Consider the following 24,558-nt stretch of genomic DNA (forward strand, 5'->3'; position numbering starts at 1 on the left):
TTAATTAAGTGACCCATCAACGGGCTATGAATAATGAGTAATTTTATTATACGTACTATTATGTTCACCTATCTATGTTTAACCTAGGTACCTATTTATAAATATAATGCATACGTTACCGCACCATTGGTAAAAGTTACTATAGTTATCCGGGTAATAATTAAAACTATTGCAAGACCATCACAATTCACAAATCAAGAAACCAGTGGCTTATTATTTCGGACAGTTTTGATGCCATTTTAAATTTTAATTATTCACACTCTTAACTATTTCGAGACAAGTGTTTTTTATTCAGATTTAAGTACAACGTTACCTATACAAAATGTATCAGAAATGATTTCGGTCGGGTATTTTGGTATTTTTGGAAGTATTTATCCCATATAGGTACAGCCACAGGCAATGGTCTAATGTTTGTCTGTTAACATTTTTTGAACAAACCGCCTACGGCCTACCCATACTTGCCCATATGTAATAGGTGTCGTAAGTAGGTAGATACCTACCTCTACTAGGAAACATAATTCTACGTTAAAAAGATTAGCCTATGACTAATATAGGCCATCTTGAACACGATAATATTACACCTAGATAGGCAGCTACCTACGGACCTACCCACTCGTAAAAAATAAACGAACGCACGGCGATAAAAGGATTACCCGGTAATTGGCCGGTATAATTTTGTAAGTGTGCCATACTATTATAATTTCGTCCTTGAGACGAAATCTTAAGCTTAACAGCCAATTTTATTTTATATATAGTTACGGCGTATAGGTGCGTATGCTAAATCGTACGCGTAAACATTTAAGTATACCTATATCATATTATAGTGTCCGCCGCCCAACATTAGTTTTTAATGTGCCGCGCGACGAAATGGTGTTTATGACTTAATAAATCAAACAAAAACGAGTAGGCAAAGTACGACTGTTGATAATATTTTTAGGATTTGGAAAAAACTATTATTAGGCCGACTCTGTCCACCGTCCGTTGTCGGGGGGCTAATAAGAAAATAGTTGAATAATTAATCCGTAGGTATATTATTACAATAACATCAATACATGGTTAGGTTCTAAAAAATACAATTTATCTGCTATCACCGCCGCGGGGATCGTTATCAATAAAATAACGGTTATCAGTTAGTCGGTCGGTGGTGTTTAGCCGTTCGTCGTTTATCACTGACCTGCTTTTTGACCTATCTTTCAACCAAATGTTAATAGTTGTTAGTTTAAAAGCTTAGATTTTTATGTTTTCGTCGTTGATCTTTTGTTAGAAAAGGTCTACGATTCCTTTTAGCATTCATAATATAATTCACATTTGTAATTTTTCGCTTCCAATAATTAATCGGTTCCAGTTCACAATTAAATACCTATAAACACTGAATGCCTCACTTGTTGTCTCCATTTCATTAGTTACCTACCTTTATTACAAATTTATTTTAGCTATAATTCGTAACAACTATTCATGGGAAATCTATATGCAAAAGTGAGTAACAATTATTTAATTTTTATCTATTGTTTCTCTTCTATAGGATTTTCTTCATTAAAACGAGTTTAATTTTAGTTAAATTAAAAATTGTTTTGTGTAACTAAACCAATTAGCCATTAGATTATTACATGTGTAATGAACTCAATATATTCTGTAGGCGACCAAATGAAGAATTTCGACTATTTAAAAAAAAATTTAAGCTATGATTTAATTATACAATTTTGAATACCTATTCTTTTATTATGTTATTATGTTACTCGTTCTATGTTTCTTACAATTATAATAACATAATGAATAAGTATTTATTATTTATATAATTTTATATTTTCCTGTACTTATTATTTTTTTTGTATTATTTGCAAAACAGTTTTAATTATTTATTCCATACTGATTTCTAGTTAGTAGACAGTAGTTATTACAATATTACTTCCTACATGACCTATACCTTCTACCAATTAATAAATAAGTAAACTTTAATGATTACATTGCTATGAATCATTTTTGATTTTCAGCTTTACCATGAATTCAATACTAATCAAAAGTCGTCACTACAAGATTTTAAATTGCTGGGAAATCAAGAAGTGAGTTTTTTAAACAATTTAACTATTACTTTTTCATTAGCAAACCCCTACCTAATTATTAAATCTACTAGCACTCCCTGATTTTGTTTACTCAACATTTTATAAATTATATTAGGTATGAAGAAGTTTACATATTTTACACCCATTTGTACTCTGTAAAAATGCTGCATAGTAAACTATATTATTTTGTATGTTACCGGCTAATTTATAATTAGTTTATTAAATAGTTATTCCATATATTCAATTTATATTTCATTGGCAGGTAACAATTATAATAACATTTAAATTATAACCAGTAACTTTTAAGACTAACATCTAGGATATGACATTTTACTGATTAAGGTGAATGTTAGTCAATTGTAAAATCTGTTTTTACCGCTAATTTTTTTTAGAAACAAAATTGTATTGTTATGATCTCAATGGTTGCTCTAGTAAATATAGCAATACAACTGCGTAAAAAAATTGTTAATTTAATAGAACGGAGATGACTTGTTCAATTTATAATATAATAGGTATTTAATTATATTTTTAATTTTCTAACATAGATTATGTTGATTGATTTTATTTGTTTAAAATGTTCATTTTACAGTTGTATCATTACCACTTACAATATTTCATATAACAATAAATTAACTTAAAAAATTGAATGTAAAGAAAAATGGGTAGGTACTTTTCAATTATCGTACTCTGGTGGTTAATATGCCAATTGGCTGCATCAAAAGTATTAACAGTGATATTCATTAAAATAATAAACTACATTAACAAATTAATGTCTCCTATAGATAAATTTGTACTTACCTAAACATTTTTTACATTTTTCTACATTTAATCATTGTTGCATAAAATAGTTCCTAATTTATTCAATTAAAATAAACAAATATTAACTATCAGTTAATACCGAAATTGAATATTATCTTTGGTTAATGCTAAATGGTTCTTAATAAAAAAAACTAGCTGAAAATGTCGCACCTAGAGTAGTAATAACTAATATTTATCTAACATTTGTACGAAAATTTGCTTTATCTAAAATCAAGGCTGGTATAGATACCAGAAAACGTTTTTTTTTCAATTTAAATTAACTAGTTAAGAAAATAGGTTTTAAATAGTTATAGTTTGGACTAACTACTGAGCCAATAATAATAACATTGTTATTTGTCACTGTATGAATATATTTTACATTATTTTATTTACTTTGTTACTATCAATCATCTTAATATAATAATATATATTTAGCACTACAATATTTTAATCTGTTCGTAAATTAGATAATATTACTCTACAAAAAAAAAAAAAATGAAATTTAATTTTAATGATTTAATTTATGGTTTTAATTAAATTAAATTTGAAGTAGTATATAGTATATACTTAATCCTAAGTAATCTAATTTAAAAATTATCATTAGTTATTATCTAAATGTATTTATAGGCAAGAGTTGATCAAGTTCAAATGCATGGATATTCAAAAACAAAAGATTTAATCCTTGAATCATCAATTAACTTGATGTTTACATCAAATTCTTTAAGAAATGTAAGTTTTCCATAAATACCGATACTTATACTTGCATGATACTCAAATAGTTGGATATTTCTACCATTTCAATATTTGACTTAAATTATTTGTTATCTTTTTACAGATTATAAAGAATGCTGAAATTGTTCGTCAAAATTTAATGAGCTTAAATTGTTTTGAAAATATTAGTGTTAATATAGATGTTAGTAACGGATCAAATTCAACTCCAAATGGATATAAGGTATTTTGAAAATAATATGAAAAGTGTTAATTATTCTCCTGTATTATCTAATATCTATTTGATCTATTTATAGGTTATTTTTAATATAAAAGAACTGACATTTGCGTCTAGTATACTACATTCGGTTGCAAGAGATAATGAAGGAATTGTTAAACTAGGTTTTAAGCTAAATAATATTACTGGCCATGCCAATCATTTTAAAATAGAATCATCAATTGGAAATGGCGGCACTCAAAAGTATGATGCTTGTATATCCAAACATATTCCCGGAAGTATATCTTCATGGTTTGTATAAATTAAACTTAATTTAGCTATGCAATTCAGATCTTAATTTTCAATTAACTAAACATTTAATTGTTTTAAACATTTCAGCATTTCTGGACATATATTTAAAAAGAAATCATACTGGAATACTGTACATGGTGTTTTCGATGAGTGGGGAACGCTGTTTGATTTACTATTTCTTTCACCTTATAAAGTAGGTACTTATATTAAATATTTTTGATATAATACTATAATTTATTTATGATTTCGTTTAAAACATTTTCAGAGTCATTTTAGTCAAAATTTACAGTATGAAGGTGTAATTCGTGATATAAATATGTTATCTAAAGAAAGTCCATTTAAACTAAGAGAGGAATCAGGTTTCTCAGTTAAATCTTCTATAAAACATATAACTACAATTGATACTAGAGATTCCAAGGTTTTAGCTAATGAAGGCGCATTCTTTCAAATGGTTATGGAAGTAGCTGGTTTTGGTGGTGATGTTAAATTTTTGAGGAATTATTTTACTAGTCAATTTTATTCGAAAATTACTAAAGATGTTGTAAGTTAATTTTTTGCTTTTATTGATAATTATTCATCCTTTATATATGGAAAGTACTATTTATTCATTTTTTATGAAGGTATTTCAAGGATCATTTGGCGGAGGAGTTCTTACTGACTTAGGAACATTTAAAAAAGTTAATATGATGGATAGATTTTTTCTTGGAGGCCCTATGACATTACGCGGCTTCCAATCTCGAGGAATCGGGAATTTAAATGATAACGTTGTGGCTGGTGTTACGGTAACTCATCAAAAAATTTACAAAAATATGGTGCAATTATAATTACTAAATGTTTATGACTATGTTTCAGAGCTATTGGATTTCTGCTGTTCATATTTACGTGAAACCACTTTTTGGAATGGAAAGTAACCGAATAAATGAGGCAATCAGGCTACATTTATTTTGTAATGCTGGGAATATATCATTCTTTGGTACAAAGCTATTAATATATTGTTATAAATTGCTATACTTTTAATCAATCAATATATTGTATACTCCGGGCACGTTAAAAAAAACAAGACCAGTTAATATGGGATAAACCAATTTAAGATGACAAAGTGGTCAAGTTCTTAACGTGCACGGAGTGTACATCACTATTTTTAATGTATATTTGTTTCTTTCAGGTAAAGACACTAAATCCAGCTTGGAAAGAACATTTAAAGACTTCAGGTTATCAGCTGGCTTTGGGGTAGTTGCTCGAATCGGTAATTCAATAAGGTTTGAGTTCAATTTATGTTCTCCACTTCAGTATTCAGCTGGTGATAGAATTGTTGATGGTTTTCAATTTGGAGTCGGAGCAAACTTTATTTAAAACAATAAGATCAGAATCTCTCTTTGTGCTAGTTACCTTAATAATAATAATATGTGAATCAATCATATTGATTTAATAATATAAAACAATAATTTATTTATATAGTGTATCAGAGACATCAGTATTATTTTATTATGCCTTAATTTATTGTTTTATTTATATTTATATTTTTGTTTTTGTTCTTGTTTACTGTCCAATGTAATCAATATAAATGTTTGAACATGAGTATTAAAAATTCAAGTGTAATGTACTTAGATTTTGACTGATGTTTAATAATATAATAGAAAATTTGTTTTTAATTGCATATTATTTTTGTTTCATGATCTATGGCGTTTTAATATAATCTAAAATAATAGTTTAAAAATTAAACTTACCAACTTATATAGAGTAATAAGTACTAATAACTAATAAGTATGTTTTTTACATAATTTATTTCAGTTGCTTAGGTATTATATTTTATGAAAACAGTTTTATTAAATATCACAAAATTATAAATAACAAATAGAAATTCATTAATTCAAACATCTCATATTTATTCAAAATTAAATGTAAGTATTTTTAACTTTTATTTTAAATGTCAATCTGTATTTTGATTTTTTGCAATATTGTAATTATTAATTTAAGAACATTCTTATACTAGAATATTTTATATACACATAGAAAAATGTTAATATCGTAAATAACTTACGTACTAACAGATAATTAATCAGATAATATTTTTACATTAGGCTTTAAGTTAGAAATAGTTCAGTAAGTCAATTATCTTTAACAATAAAGATAACAATACAAAATAGGTTTTGCTGATAGCTGATAGCTGATAGCTGATACCAAAGTTTCCGTGTTATATGTTATGTACACGCCGTGTGAATGATGCTGTTTTGTCTTCTTGAGTGTCTATAAATTGTTTGTTTGATTACTTTAATTTTTATATATAATGGAATGGATAAAAAAAAAAATTTATTAATTAATTTATTAGACTATTTATAAAAATTACATAGCTAGGCTGCTATTTTACAGTATGTATGGTAAAATGTCTAAATAGACAGTAGTTTAAAAGCGACTTAAATCTGGTATCAGTATTGTGGGTTTTTTTTCTTTAAATTAATTATTTTTTATAATTTAGCTATTTGGGATAATGTAATTTTATGTTGTCATATTATCTGATCAATGTTTTAGTATAATAAACATTAAATGTTTATTCTAAATTCTTTAGAGATCATAACTTTAAAAACTATTTAAATACACTTAAGTTCTAAATTCTTCCGTTTCAGACTTTCAGAGGCTATTTCTCTAATACTCACTGCAACTTAAAAAAATTAATAACGAATTTAGAAGATTGCCTATACCGAACGCCTTAAAAACGGTCAGTATCGAATCCCTTAAAATTGTGGGTGTTTAATTGATTAAGGTCACACCAGTAGTGGATCCAGAAGTGATTAGTGAGTGGTAGGAGGGGGGGGGGGTGACAATTTTTTTAAATTATGAAGCAACAAGAATATTTTAAGATGATGCTAACATAGTAACATGCATTTGTTGTCTACATCTTACAAATGCGTAATATTGCAAATTTACTCGCGGCTGTACACGTTTAGCTTCTTTGTAGTTTGATGATTAGAGTGAGTAAACCTATTGTCCTATTATAAATCATAATGGTAAGAACATTATCTGTGGGCATGTGTCGGTATTTTATGATAGTTTTTAAGCGAGTTATAAGCATTTTTAAACAGCAATATTTTACGTATACAAATAAAATATGATAAAAAATTAAGCTATCGTAAAAAACCGACATACGAACACAAATTATGTTCTTACTACCTACTACGTTTCATAAAATTGGTCGATTCACTCAAATATTTTAAAATTAAACGTTAACGGCTGATAGTATATTTGTTATATATCACTCATTTATAAGACGGAGACAACAAATGCAGAAAACTCCTCACCCGCAAGTGTGGTCTCCGTCTTACAAACGTATAATATAGCAAAATTTTTTGTTTACAATATAATTTATTTTTTCGTTATTTTTAAAATTAGACTGAATTGATCTATTATAAAATTTAAATGTAAGATTATTATTTGCTTTATCTCAGAGACAATCTTAATTTCTATTGATGTTTTAATTTTGAAGTAATACGTTATAATGTTATATGATTGTTTTAGAATGTTTCGAAAAATATAAAGGTACATTTTTAAAATGTTCGCAAATAAAATATCAATAAAAGCCTCCCGAGATGACCTAGATCGGGGGGAGTAGATAAGAAACAAAAGTGAATGTCAATCAAATGGTAATTTAATAGTAATTTTTTTTCACTAGTTCTCGAGAAGTAGACCCAGAATATGTGACTAAGCAAAAACTTGAAACAAAAGTTTTATTGACTCGAATTTTTTTTCTTCAAATTATCCGAACTCCCTTGGCAACTTGATTGTCGACCTCGGCCTTAGACAATAACTTTTATATTGTACTAGCTGTCCCCTCACGGCGTTGCCCGTGTATTTTATAGCTATTTAAAAAACCCCCCTATTACCCAATTAGAGGTCTAATTTTGAAAAATCCTTACAAAAAAAAAATGATATTTACAAATGATTCTAATGATTCTCGAGTTTTAATTATAATTTGTATAGTTTAACAAGTTTATCGCACATCGATAAGAAAAGTATTATTATTTTCGATAACGCAATTTGTATAATTGAGCTATTCGGTGTTTTCCATACAACTCTTAACTTAATAAAAATGTTATGTTAATTTGTAGTTTATAATATTCCTACGTCATAAATATAGCGGTTGCAGCCGGCGCACCTACGTACGATCGTCAGTAGACAAATTAATTGTCGTAGTGTCGTGTCGAAACAAAGATATATTATATCATTATTATATCTTTTCTAGCTGATCCCTTGCACATCTACTTGCGGTGCAGTTCATTGCGGATCCCGCTATAGGTGCACACTCTATATGAATAATATGTTTAATTTTATTAATTTTTTGATTGGGTACATGTCGATGAGCATTGAGCGGCTATACTGTAACTCAGCCGACAGCCTCCTTGTTAGGCAATGTACTAAAATTCGATTTGATGCATTCTTAAACCTGATCTGCCCGAATCACCAATGGCAACCGAAAAATTTAAAAAAATACCAAGTCAAGAAAGTTGCGGGAAAAATTAGTTACTAATTAAAATAAACATGCAAATTGTAAGCCTATACACATATTGTATGGCACGACGGCCCGAGGGGGGCTTAAGTTTGTTTAAAATGTTAAGCGTGATTGCGCCTAACCTCATCTTGTTGAACAAACACTTAGGTATCAAAAAACTCACTATAAACATTTTATCGGACAAAAAGCTATGGTTGCATGTCGCTATGGAAACCTACAGGTCACCGTGCTGTAAAACATGTACCTATATAGATGTTCAATTTGTACTTAAACAATTTATTTTTACCGATTTCAACCCTTTAAAATCAAAATTTTGAAAAATCTTTTCTCAGTGGAATTTGACATTATAATATTTATTCATTCTCAAAATTTAAATTCTATAACTTAAATAGGTTCGGCTCTACGTTGATTATTGCTAAAGTAACTTTAATTTACTCTTAACTAATAATTTATAAGCTGATTATCACATTATATGTCCAATTTGCATTTAGTGTGTTTGTAAGACGGAAACGACAACTTTAAAGAAGACTTCGAGCACGCATATGTTGTCTCTGTCTTACACATCACTAGAGTGAATTGACCTTTTATACAATTTAAAGGAAAGATTATTTGTCATCTAAGCTTTTATCGGTATTATTATTTTTAAGTAAGTTCTGACCATTTTAAAATTGTATATTTTAAAATAGGCATAAGCAGATGATAATCTTCCCTTTGAATTTTGAAAACTAATAGCCCACTATTGAAACTGATTTGCTACGTCATGCGTGTGTAAGACGAAGACAATACGCCGGCGTGAAGTCTTCTTAATACAAATGAGTGGGACCTAAAGCTAAAAAATTCCATACAATGGTTAAAAATATTTATGATTTTGTCAATAATATATTAGGTATATTAATGTTAATGATTATTTATCATTAGCTGTCCCGCCCAGCGTTGCCAGTGCCGAAGATTTGTTTTTGGTATATACCTTCCATATTTCTACATACCTAATTATTATAATACCTATAGTAATATTAGAATATATTAATGTGTAAACAATGACATCCTTATGAATAAACAAAATGAAATATTCTTTTTTCGAAAGCTGAAAAAAAATGCCTGTGTGAGCCATCTTTTAATTATACCTAGGTATAGTCGTATAAAGTTTTAACAAATAAACTATAAACACTCTCTAACAATCTTAGTCTCAAATCTATTAGTATATTTTTTTTATTGAAAACTATCCAGTAGTTTTTGAGTCATTAGCATCAAATTAATAACATGGGTTAAAAATGTAGTGATCAAATATCAAAGCTATAAGTTAAAATTATTATATCTGATCAATAATATTATACAATATGTAACTTGCAGTGACAACTACTGTCAAGTGCAATTTGATACATTTTGTCAAAATATTAACTTATAATAACTATAAAATAAGCTGTGCTTACTGTTTTGTTTATTTTTAGATTTTTTGATTACAGAATAACCTACTTACATGGAACTTTATTTCAAATTTTCAATTCTTACCTATAAAAGTTAAACATTTTATAAATTTTTATAGCTACAAAATCATTTTTCAATTTTCAATTTGATATAATTTGTCAAAATTTGAGCTATAAATGATTATAAAACAAAATCTTGAATATGTATTTTCAATATTTTACTGATATCGTAACAATATACAAGGACCCTTGTATTAAATTTTCAAGTCAAACGGAGTGAACAATTTTTTATTGATGAAGTCCCGGTTTTTCTAAATGTTTTGTCTGTTTTTCCTGCCGCTTTTGAAAACTATTGGGAATTTTTTTTTTTGACTCCAAAAATTCAAACTAGATTCACTTTCCTACCAGAAAAAATACTGTTGAAGAAAACCGAAGCATTTTTACTGCCCCAAGAGGCGATGACAGACACACACAAAAAAAAAAATAAAAACACACATCATTGTTAAATCAATACATTTATTTCACAGCTCAGTACCTAAAAAAAATTAGTAAGAATCGAAATATCTCATGAGTCATGGGTATAAATAGCGTAACTATCCGGTGAACTTTTTTAATTTGTTAAAGGTTGAAAAAATTGTTCGAAATGTTTTATTAAAATGTCTAATATTATCTACGAAAATAAATTTTTTTATGAATTTCTAACTGAAAAACAATTTACAAATTCATAAAAATTTCAAGTGCCAACCACTAAATTAAAAAGTGTATGTTAACTGGAATTTTACCCTTTCCCGACCATAAAGATATAACATTTCTCAATATTTATTAAATTTTATTAATTTAAATTATAGAATAAAATATTCATTAGACCATTATTATAGTAGTAAGTATCTGACCATTGGGACGGATTAAAGGTCACTTTATTTTACTTTTATAGTTTTATTATAATATTTGAGGTAGCTTTCTGTAAACCTAATTAGATGGCGCTGTATGTACAGTTGTTTCACGTACATATTTCATTACTGAGGGGCCTCTTCTGTAGTGTTTCTAATAAGGGGCAATATTTAGGCAATATGCAATTTTGCCGCCGCATACGGCATTTGTGTTGTCGTAAATAATGATTAAGGCGCTTGCACACCTATCCTTCGTGCTTTATGTCATGTCGTGTTTTTCGTCGAACCATAGTATTTATTAATAACCAATAATCATGGTTATAGTTGTTGAATATGATAACAGTTTTAAACATTATTTTATATTAATATTATGATTGACTTCAAACCGTTAAATGTTCTGGTTTTTGGAGTATTTTGAATTTCACTATTTCAGTTTAATATATACTATTATTTATTTTCATAATGATTAGGCTTTTTTATTATATCAATCATTTAGTTACCACACTACTAAAAACTTGAAATATCTCAACTCCACGTTTACATATTTTGTTTAGAATTGATAGTATTCAAAATCGTATTATATGATTTAGAAATATAATTTTGAAAGTGTTTCATCATGATCTTTAAAAAAAAATTATCGAAATTTGAATCACTTCAAGAGGCTAGGGAGATTTATCTGTAAGCCATGTTTTGGACAAAAAAGGTTACGTGCAGACCCATGCAAATAAAATATTTTCATATTTTTCAAAATAATTACAGTGTAAACGAATAATATAATAGACCACTGGCGACAGGCAGTCCGTCGGCCGTTAGTGTAGACTTTGAAACTGAACCTCAGGGCTAACCTAACCGAAAAAAATACCACTAACTACTTGCTATGTACTAATAAAATATGATAGCCGGATAATAATAGTAATTCATATCATTTGAATATTTTTTTTTAAATTAAGAAGCGTAATATAATATTATTTTCGATATTATGTCGTTTTTTTTCATCATTTTTCTATACAATATTATAACAATATTGTCATATCAATTATTTCTGACGAGGGTAAAGGTCCACACACATACTGTGTTTCGGTGAAATGCCACCCCTGGCACGATTTGCCGCCACCACAGCGGCGCCACCCAGACAATAGAATTATGCCGCCAGTGTGTCGTGTTTGCGGGCTGCGGGGGTTGCAGTCGCAGTTTCTCTTTTGCGCATCGTTAATCTTCCAGGAAAATTAGTTTGTCGTTTTCACCGGTGGAGTAGAAAATATAATCGTCAAAACGAGATAGTCAAAAAATAAATAGTATCGTTTGTACAAAAACGACAAGGTTCTATAGATACCTATCAGAAAATTAATAAATTACCTGATTAAGATAGAGCATTTTTGTGTTATAATTTAAACAATTATTATATTGTCAGTATACAGGTGTACCTATACTTAGTAATAATTCGCATTTCGTTTAATCTATATCGAAAATGGATTTTACAAAAACAATAATTTTAAATAGAGGCACATTATGTATTTTCTAACAAAAACATAGATATTTTAGAGAAATGGCCAGTGGTTAGATACTTGTATTTTAGAGGTATATTAATTCTAAAACATTGGTATCGTTCGGAAATTTTGATTGAAATTTCAGACAAGTATGTTATACCTATATTGTTGTTTGTCATATGAACCACAAATGCAACTGAATTATATTATTTATTAGTATTTAAATGACCAATGAAATTTGTGTTGCTCATTGCTCAGTTCATTTTATAGTAATTTATGTAACTATTTATACATCAAAAATTACAAAATAAAATACAGTTATTTATGAACTCTCTTGCTGCAAACTTGAAATTCACGAAAATCTGACGAGGGCATTTTACAATGCAAGCAACACTATAATGGTGAAATGAGACAAATAGAATAACTGAAAAATGTGTGATTAAAGCATCAACCAGTATAAACAAACATTTTGTACTGTAAAAAATATTATTATTTTTAACTATTTATTTTTATTTACATTCGGTGCTTAGAACTTGCATATTATTTTATTATCACGATTATAATAATTTTACTCGATATTGATTATTGGCGATTTGAAATATGTTAATACATACTATAAAAGGTAATCAAAAAATCAACCCATAATATTACATAAAATACTAATATTGGTATAGGTAAACTACAAATCATATTTCTTTTTTTAAAATATAATTGGCGCTTTTGACATACACTGAGACATTCGGTATAGTTTTATATTGGATCAACTGATTTACAAAATAATATTATCATGCTGTTTTCGCACCTTACAAATCCATTTGCGCATTTCGCGTGTTTTAACAATTTAACCGCAGTAATTGATAAGTAAAAATAATATTATTTAAAATTTAAAATTTAAAAATGTTGTATGTATTCAGTTTTTGGGAATGACCAATTGACGAATCAAGCCAATCTTAAATGCCTAATTAGATAATTAGATAATAAGATATTATTTTAGTAATTGTTTGTACAACAATTTATAATTTTTAATCTCGTTATGTATGTTAATAATGGCATATTAATTAATAAAGTCAAATTTAGAAAATCACATTTTATTTTAATTATTTTTCAATAATTTTTATAGCAATAAAATATTATGCAAAAACCTAACATTTTACCACATCCTGTAGTATATATCCATTTTTTTTAATCTTAAGTCGAAACATACAATCTATATCAGTAGACATAATAAGTATAATACATGATATAAGACGGATTACATGAGTAGGTACCTATAATATTGGGTAAAGAAGCCATCCAATGATGACACTTTATTATTGACTTTTTAAGTTATAAAATGTATTTATTTATTTGGACACGATTTTTTTTTAAAGTTAGAATTGTAAAAGGTCTCTGCATCATTTGCGCTTTAAGCGTTTAGGAGGGCTGCCTGGGATTGTGAGGGAGGAAAGGATTTTAATTAAAAGGGTTGAGTGGGAAGAAATACTGTTGTGGAATCTTTTATACATTTTTTTTAAAAATGTATTGTCTGTGCGGAGAGCAAGTATTATATTTAAATATGAACTATACTTTATATTGGGTGATGATTACGTCGGTCTCCGATAATTCAGAAAAACTGTCGCATTGTGCTTTAGGGCATTGAACCTTTTTTTTAAAAGCTTAAATAGTTGAATGCGATCAAGTCAATAAATAATTATGGTCAAATAGTCATTACATGTTTTGTAATATCAAATAAATAATCTCGTATCTTAAAGAAAATCAATAACTCGTTAAGTTTTCATATATAGAATGTTTATAAAACGGGAAGGATCGAATCCCTCATTAATTATCATAGTATTTGTTTTTTTTTATTTTTATTAAACTAAAGCCCTGAAACTATGGTCATTAGCTGTTTGAAGGGGGGACAGGTGGTTTACACGTATTGTACGCGTGACAAGGATTTTGTTGCTAAATATCACTAGTGGTCACCCATCCGGGAGCTGGCAATGCCGGCCGGTTACGTACACTCCGAGCTTTTCCGCAGATTGAGCGTACGACCGCGCTTCACCAAGCCACTTATTGTAGCATGTAAGTCGATATTGGTTGTCAATTTGTTTTCAGCATAAAATTGTCCCATTATAATAACAATGTCAACATTTAAAATAACACAAGTATAAATCACAAACACTATATATTTATATGTATGTGTATTGTGTATTGAGTATTATGTGTTGTGTGTTGTGAGCGCGTGTGAGTGCGAGTGTGTGTGTGCGTGTGTGAGTACGAGTGCTTGCATTGTGTGTTTGTGTTGTGTTTGGACATTTGGGGTGGCCGGGTGTTTGTACGGCTGATGATTCGGTGTTCAGCTGGCGGTACAGGTATTACTCAGCGCATGCCAATGTATGGCAATATTAAAACCCAATAAAGGGGACGATCGATATTCGAGAGTTCGGGACCAATAAAGATACAGGCGATTTACAGAAAAAGTACTTGATAAGATATATTATAAGTATAGGTATTTGATATTAATCTCGTCAAAATTGTAACAATGATTGTTGTACTAAAAGAAAATAAATCGTTATAATTATTATTTTGAATCTTTTTACATAATATTAAGATATCAAAATTTCAAAGTCTACTCAAAAATGTAAAAATAAGTTCAATTGAATGCCATAAAAAAAAGAACTCAGACAATGCTCGAATGCTCTATAGTAAAATTACTGAAGTTCTTCCCCCAATTTACTGGCACAGGCGTATATAAATAAAATAATAAAATAAAATTTATTAATACGATTAACCTGAGACATAGTTTCACCTATGCTGATCGTTCTATAATGACCGTTTTCTCTGGAGACCACCGATTGCGTCACAGAGTTAGGTAAACGATTTTTTCTTACTCTTTCTATGTTCTGATTGCGTCCTCTTGTATAGTACGTAAGCGTTAAATACAACTAATATATTTGGCTCATGTGGTATGAAGATCTATTTAATTGGTTTTTACATGAAGACTTTAATCATATATATTTGATATTTAGACTGATTTTTATATGTTTTTGTATTATTATTATTTTATAACACTGACTGACCAGAAATGTATTTTTTAAATAAACAATGAAACAATGAACATTTTTAAAAATAGGGTTAGATATTAATTATTTATTATGTTGTGTATGGCTTTATGTTTTATTTGACAATATAGGTACATCACTATACATTATTACAATACATAAATTATTTTACCTATAAACCTGTCCATACTTATTCGTTCAAACGTTATTTTTTGTGGAATAAACACTCGTCAAATTTGTATACAACTACTCTCTGAAATTTTGGCCCAAACGGTTGACGCCTGCCTAGTCCATACAAAACTGAGTACCTACAATCCAGGCGACGATCAATGGATCATCATCGTTGATAACAATCGATCGTTATTATATTGAGAATATTAATCTGAATATTAATAATGATACTATATTAATATAGGGGAATCATATTTGTAGAAAGATCTGAGTATGGAACTGTCATTATTGCACTATTTATCTATAATAATATATGAAATATACAAATTAATCTGTATTATAAGGGCATGTTGTTGTCGGAGAGGGGCAAGGAGGCTCAGCCTCCATCCGTGTACACTGTATGATGTCCCATATTTCTGTCACAAAATATCTATTGTTCACAGGTCCTAATAAGTACCAAAAGTATATTATAGTCATACACTTTTTTATAGACATCTGAGGTTCTTATTTTGACTGCTTTGGATATTTTAACGAAAAATTGGAAATTCTCCTATAGTGATTTTGGTAGTTAATTATGTTGTAATTTAAAAAATAATAATCATAGAAATTTGAAACTTTTTTTGGGTAAAAATCTCCGTTCGATTTTGACTGGAGCGACGAATGCATTGATTTTACAATGAATGTGTGTGTTTTTTTGTGTCTGCAGTGTACTCGACAAGTAGCTAGTCGAAATGATGCTCCAATTTTTAATTTCAACATCTTTCTGGCAGGAAATTTTTTTTTGTCCTAAACATTTGTCAACTGTTAAAAGTTACGTATACGTATCGAGCTTTTTAGTTAAATTTTTGATTTAACTTTGACAAAACAGGTAAATATTAATGAATGAGAAAAAGATGATTGATGTTTAAAGTTGTTTTTTTGTCAACCTGGAATAATAATTTCAATTTTTTTTATTACGGGTGATTTTGTGTTTTGAAAGTCTGGAATATTGTACATTTAATGATAAATAATCAATCAATTTAGTAATAGATTTTAAGGTTTCATAAGTAGTTAAATAATTATAATAAATTTAATATAGTTAACAAATCTACGGTTTTAAAGATGAGGTTAGGTTAAAGACACTATTTCAAACCAATATCACACTTTGAATAAATTAGTAAACATAGCATACAGTATGGAAAAATGAAATTTATTATTTTTCAAAACGAACTGTTTGAAAAAACAAGTTTTTAATTTTTTTAAATTTACGTGCGAGTCGCCTCGTAGCAACACCACAGTGAAAAGTTAAGTGTAAAACTCTCAGAATATCTAGAAATCTATATTAATTCATTTTTTTTATTGAAAACTCGCCAGTAGTTTCTGAGTCCATGGGGGATAAAAGAATAAACATTAATTGAAATAGATATATGTAGTTGTGATAACTATGTTAACACACGATTTGCAATTATAAATACAAATTATGTTTGTTAAGTCCAAAGAACTGTTTATTATTAATAATAAGATAATAAGATATTTTGCATTTGATAAAAAATGTGTTCGATTTCGATTATTCTAATTGAAATAAACCCAAATTTATTTTACATATTTTTACATACTTTGGTATAAACACATATTTTTACATATTTGGTGAATGTTTACATAATATTTTACACATATTTTAGTAATTTTTGATTTTCTTATTGATTTTCGACGATTAAACATTAATTTTGTATTGTCTAAATTAACAAGATTAGTAATTTTTAATTTTCAGTTATTGTCGATATTGGTAATGCTGGACGATATAAATATAAAATAATTGAAAAATAAAAAATAAAATTGAAAAAAAATCTGGATTTCTAACTTTTAAGATCATCAGAAATGTTTTAATTGGTAAAAATCAACAAGGGATTCTGGATGTTGAATTCACTACTTCTGATAATATAGTAAACATGTATTAGTGTATTACTCCCCTATGAAATCTGTTAACGTACATAGAACGATCTTTTAGTCAATACAAGAGCATTTTCCGACCAAACCGTCAGTTTTTCATTTACAAACCTTCAAAAATATTATCTTGTTTCTCATTGCTTTGTCCCGGAATAATTCTCAGTTTTATAAACCTACATCGTTTGTATTACATCTATTAGTAATTTTATTTTTTTGTAATTTTCAATACTAATACATTTTTTTATATTTACATATTTTTAATTTTTTTTTTCATATTTTGATAAAAATAATTACATATTTATGTACATATTTTGATTTTTTTATTACGGTAAAGTCCGTTGCCTAATAATAATCAAAATTATCTACTCTTGACTGTTGGTAATTTTCTTTGCACTTTAAAATATAACTTAATTAATAATAATGATTTAAATAAAATATTTAACATTTTCAAATATTGAATTTGGAAATAGTACGTTTAGGCTTAATGAAACGTTGTTAGCCGTACATTAATATGGGAAATAGTCGGTGGGTAAAGTATAATTATAAAGTATCATACAATGGCATGGGATACTTTTATCCATAATTTATTTTGAATATTTCATATAATGTTTTCCCCGTACAACAATTCATTAATTTGTTGAACCAAAAATATATAGTCGAAATATGAATTGATTTTGTAAGCAGGTAGCAAAAATATCTAAATTTAGAATATAGAATCATTAGAGGTATGTTTAGCTATATATTAAATTAAATTAAATAGGTAAGTATAAATATGTACATATACACTATACACCTTTGTAAATATATACAAATAAATATAATATATAATAAAATATATACAATATACATTTGTATAGAAATATGGTTAGGTACATAAATTATATTTTTCTAACTTCTTAGGACTTCATTACGCTAAACACTTTTAAAACACTTAGGGGTATATCATAAATCATCAAAATTAAATATAACAAAACAATATAAAAAGGAACATACATATTATATTTCCCTTAGGAATTAGGGACTTATTGCAGATAATAATTTATATAAAGAATTAGTGTCCATAGGTTGCAAGTAGGTATAACGACGAATGGTCAATAATGGAGAATCGGATGTTTGAGTATGATTAGTTAAATACAATAATCAATGCCCAAAGGTCATGGGTGAGCGCGATATCAAAAACCAATTTTAACGCGCTATTTCAAGCAATTTTTTTTAGCTAGATAAGTTCCGCAGTCGAAATGAGTTAGATTATAAATAATGTTCAAATTAGTTTATTTTTATATAGCACTATTAGAACTTATTGTTTAATGCCTACAAGGCTACAACCTACAACCTACTGCACCACAACTACACATTGCGTTTGCAAACCTTAATTTAAGTATTAGTTTAATACAATTTTCAAAAAATTGTTTACATATTCTAAATAAGATGAATAATAGATGGATTTTATATTATATAGAAGATAATCTAGTAGATTTTTCTTTTTAACTGTTTAAAATTTTTTATTGACGTCATTCTCATATAATTATATTTTTACATTTTAGATTCTGCGCGGAGTGATGAATGTATTGATTTTACAATGACGTGTGTGTGTATTTTTTATTTGGGTTCGTCATTTTCGTCAACGGTATCTTTTTTGATAGGAAAGTGATTTAGTAAATCCAGTTGATAATTTGACCGTTCAAAAGGAAAAAATTCAGATAAGTTTTCAAAAGCGTCAGGAAAATTGAGATTTTTAAGCATTAACCAGTTTTTGAAATTTGTCTTTTAGTGTAACTCTTAGAAAAAATAGTGAAAACATGAAATATTCACTGAATGCTTATACAAGAAATTTCTATGTCCTGTAAAATCTTCAAAATGTTACGGTTATTTTTGAGCTATAAAAATCGAACATTTTTGAGATTTGTATGAATTGTCAACATTTTAACTTTAAGTACTAACAAAAAAGTGCCTATGGATTTTTAATTATTTTCTCAACTCCTATTATAACTACTTATGAGGAACAATGTATTAAATTTTCAAAGTTTTTTACCCAACGAATACAATTTTTTTGATATTTATAAAATAGAAAATTAAAAAAATTGAATTATGAAAATCGTCATAAATAACTTAAAAAGAGAAGAAATATTTTAAAAATTTTATAATAAATGGAAAATGATAAAATTAATATCTTATGAAAATTTCAAGTACCTACAGTGAATAGCTTTTGATTAACAGCAAAATACAAAAATCGTTGTATGAAAATTTGTTAATTTACGAATGAATTTCCAATGTCCAACTTCAATCACTTGTAAAAATTTAGATCGACTTTTTAGTGAACTTTTTTCTGTTAAATGTAGAACAACTTAAGAGGAATCATATATTACATTCTTAAAGCTTAGGTATAAATATAAATAATTTTATGGTTTTCTAACTAGAAATAATTTGATGAATTTTGTCAACATTTTAACTTTAGGCGCTCATAAAAAATTATTATGGGTTTAAGCTCTATTTATTTTTAATTTCCACTAACAAAAACTTATGAGGAATGTTGTATGTATTACATTTTCAAGTTTTTTGATCAAGCGTAAAATTTTGTATCAATTGTAATTTAAAAAAAAACTAATAAAACTTGAATTTTTCTTATGTCTATAAATAGCTCAAAAAGTGTCACAATATTTTGAAAATGCTAGGGTGCTTGAAAAATTCGTATGTTAAGTCAGTGAGAATTTCATCTATGTACGGATATTTTTTTTTGAGTTACACTGGAAACAAAATCGGTTTTTTTTAAGAATTGGCATTGGGTGAAAATATTATTTTTTCTTAATTTTTTGTTTATCGTATGTTTATAATAATATTTATAATTTATTATATACTACCTATATGAACATTTAAATAATTTAATTCTACCATAACGTATATGCCTACTTTTTAATAATATGAAAATAAACAAAACAAAATCATTTTTGGAAAAAACGAGAATCGTGTCCTCTGAGTAATGTTAAATGGATGTCAAAAAAAAAAAATATTTTTAATTAGATATGAGAAGATCTGGGTTAATTAATTTTATTCGGGGCGAGTTTAAAATTGCCCGATTGACGATCAATGCACATTTTGCACATCCGGTATAATTGAGTCGCTGACCATATCGTTTATCATATTATTATTTATACTGTACAATGTGTACCTGCGCATAATTAATTAAGTGTTTTCCTACGTTTAGTTCAAACAATTAAATTGTCGTTATCGTTACAGCGTATTTTGTTCATAAATGAAAAAGTATTTATATTTAGTATATAACGGAAGTAAAAAAAATAATCTTTATCACTTAGTAACAGGACAAAATGTAAATGATGAGTATTTAATGATGATGGATACAATTATCGATTAATTAGAAAATAATAACTACCTTTTATTGGCAATAGTTTTATTAAAAAATAATTTCGTTTACAACAATATATGGGCATCTACAGAAATTATTGAAGAAAATAATTAAAACTTCATGGGTACCGGTTAATCCATTATATACATTTTTAAATTAAAATTAATTTTTCCTTTGCAAAACAATTCTCATATCTCGAACGAATCAGTAAAAATCCACGTTCAAATAAAAAGTACACTACACAAATTTGAGACGACCTTCGGTAAAAATATTCTAATGAAAAAGTGTACTTGCGCTGAAATGGGATAAAAAAGTGATCTTAAATGACTGAGATAATTTTACAGTAAAAAAGGTAGCCATTACGGGTGACGCGATGGTATACATTCGTCAAACGTGTTTTTACTATAGGAAGCCATTTATTTGAAGACTCCATAGTGGCTACCAGTACCTATAAGGCTATAATTATCTAGTTATATGGATGTATCGTAAATAACTGTAACTAAACTGTTGAAACGAATATGATTACAACATTTCTGTATTAACTGTCGAGCTATTATAGTTTTTTACTAAAAGCTAAAAAAAAAAAAAAATGATTACAACGTTAAAAACTAACAATCTAATTAAATTTAATATTTAAATATATTATTATTATTAGGTATGATGTTCGATTAATATCAAACATATTATGGGTATAAAAAACACCAATAATAATTATTGTGTACACAGCAATGATAACAAGAAGATGCCTCATACTTCATAGTCCTATAAATTGTTTATCTCTTTGGACAGGAAGTTTATGCTTATATGTGTTTTCATTTAGATACGAAGTCGAAGTCAGTGAATTCTAGTTACGTAGGTATAAAATGTATTTAGTCCTGTTATATATAGTAGAATTTACGATTCAACTTGCCTTTCGATTTTTGATTATAGTTAATTTAATCTTTGACGTATACCTAGTGTATTTAGGGCAGGTATTTATCCTAACCTAATTTTTTATATATTTGCACAATAATCGTCACATATTTTATAAGTTCAATCCAAAATTTTTTTTAGTAATAACATAAATCATTTATACCTTTAACTTAATCCTCGTTAAAACTTTTTTTTAGAATGTATTTTTTATAACAGCCTTACACTAACTTTACAAATAGTATTGCAATTTGCGGTATGACCAAATACACCTATTATATAGATGACCAAGGTTCTAAAACATATTTTAAAACAATTTATAGATCAGTTTTAAAAATAAAATATACCAATAAATTATATTTTTATTTTTAAAATTTTTACGAAATGTAATACTTCCACAGTTCTACATCATTTTTAAAGTATTTGCACACATACAAATTTAACTCATAATAAAAGTGTACATTTTTTAAGACACTTGGAGCTTTCTTTTGTACATTTATTGATTTTTGGTCTAATGATAAAAAAAAATCCAAATTATGTATTTTATATTCGTTTATAAGTTTTTAAGATTTGTTATTACATTCGTAAAACTTCATGAAAATGTTAAGAAATGGTTCTTTAAAATACTGGTTATTGTAAATGAAACATAAAAATAAGCATTTAGCTACAATAAAAAATTTCAAAGATTCATCATAGAAGGACTTAATCGTCTATGAATGTAATAATAGTCCGCAGTAATTTAATTTTAACGACTTATGAATAATGACTAATCATTAATGTTATAGTTTGGTCGAACAAATAGTACATTTTATATTATGTTGTGCGTATGTAATAAACAGATATGACGAATCAATTACTAAGAGCTCGATTAGGTCTTATTAGAAGTTCAATGTGCGCATGAAAAGAATATTTTCGGTATTCAAAAACCTTTGATTAGTATGATTCCATTGAAATTATAATAATAAATTGGAACCGATTAGAAAATATGTATTTAAAACTTGATTAGTACATAATCATTAACCAATGCTATCTCATTAATGTACAATAAGATTTACATCAAACAAAGTATAGTGCTCATGTTATCCAAAATAAACAACATAAATGAAGAGAAAGAATAATATTATAAATTAAATTTCATTTTCAATCATTTGTTTTTTCACTAATGATTACTCATTAGTTTTTTCTTTTTACTATCAAATCTTTTAAACTCGTCCTAAGACCAGCGTTTAATTAGTTTTTAATAATAAAGTTTAATGCACCTACCCACATTTCTAAAATAATATAATGATACTCATTTTGGTATATATCAATAATCGAAAAAACAAATAAAATACCAAGTACTTAATAACCATAATAACATTACATGTAAGACATAAATAATATTATAATACATATATGTATAAATTAATGATTTTTGTTTGTCCTCTATAAATTCAAAAACTACTAGATCGTTTTTAATAAAAACTAAAAGCTATATCAATGGATGCCTTTAGATTGAGGGGGGGGGGAGTTGTTTAAAATATCAAATATTTATTAACACAATTGCAATGATTACTTTTATGATTTGATTTCTTGATTTTGACGTATTTTTGTCTGAGCACTTGAAGACGATCGGCAATCTTAACAAAATTGGGTTCTCGTTACTTTTAAATATTTTTTTTTTTTAATCCGTCTGTAGTTTTTGTGTTTACATCTAATGTAGGCATGTCCCAGAATTAAAAATTCGAAAATCATAAAACCAATTTTTCGCTTTGTTTTTGTGTTTGTATAATAATTTCAACTGAAGTGAAACAGAAAAAATAAAAATATTCAAAGATTTAATTTTAACCGGCAGGGTGATGACGTATAATACTGTGAGTATGTATATATAATATACATGCAGTATTACAGTAGTTGGTACAGTAGATAATGTTATCATCACATTATAATTTTCTTTTAAGTCGTGGTAGGCATTCATATAGTAATTTTGTCAATGTTTAGAACTCATATTATAGAGATTGTCGATCAAAAATACGATAAATAGATAAAACTGCAGCATAAGTCGTGTATATATTACAGCTGAGGCACGTGTAAAGAAAAATATTTCAGGGCGAGGGGGTTATAAATTGTTCCATACTCTCAACTCTCCCGCTATATACCTACATACCTGTTAGTAGCTGTAAATAGACAAAATTATTTACTTACTGAATTTATTATAGTGGTAACGAGTACTATACAATGATGGTTAAACAATAATAAAGAAACACGCAGTATTATATTATATATTATTATTGTTCCCTATTTCAGAAAACGAAAAAAAAGTACAAACAACCAACAAATCACCTCTGACCTGTCAAATTATTATTTCGGTTCCTATTATTATTGCTTTATGAATTTAGGATGATTACAATATTACAATACGTTCAAAGCTTAAAAATAAAACGTTAAGTTTACGGGTTACCTAAGATATTATAGGCCTACTCTATAGGTGCTTATAGATTAAACATTTGGTATAACGATATGAATACAAAGCATAATGTTACCTACATTGTATACCTATATGTTATAGCGGATTATATGGCTATGGTGAGTGGAGGGGCATCATATCATAGGAAAATCTTAAATACGCACTTACATTGTGCGTGTGCTTTGTAGTTTTATTTTTGTACATACTTATTTATGGACGGTTTAAAAAGTCAACTACCTTCAAACTAGTATAGAACATTTCCATACTGGTGGAAGATATATTATACTACCGTGTTTTCCGT

General features: G+C 27.4%; 1 protein-coding gene across 1 annotated transcript; it reads left to right on the forward strand.

Moving 5' to 3' along the window:
• Positions 1–847: 847 nt before the first annotated feature.
• Positions 848–5,747, forward strand: LOC111042375 (sorting and assembly machinery component 50 homolog A-like). The gene is made up of 10 exons (XM_022326965.1): positions 848–1,476; positions 1,992–2,060; positions 3,486–3,587; positions 3,694–3,810; positions 3,884–4,095; positions 4,183–4,288; positions 4,361–4,636; positions 4,716–4,877; positions 4,948–5,068; positions 5,261–5,747. Exons 1-10 carry the CDS (start codon positions 1,456–1,458, stop codon positions 5,446–5,448), a joined length of 1,374 nt encoding a protein of 457 aa, XP_022182657.1. The 5' UTR covers positions 848–1,455; the 3' UTR covers positions 5,449–5,747.
• The last annotated feature ends 18,811 nt before the right edge of the window (positions 5,748–24,558 follow it).

This window comes from Myzus persicae, unplaced genomic scaffold (genome assembly GCF_001856785.1).
Source record: "Myzus persicae strain clone G006 unplaced genomic scaffold, MPER_G0061.0, whole genome shotgun sequence".
Lineage (NCBI taxonomy): Eukaryota > Metazoa > Arthropoda > Insecta > Hemiptera > Aphididae > Myzus > Myzus persicae.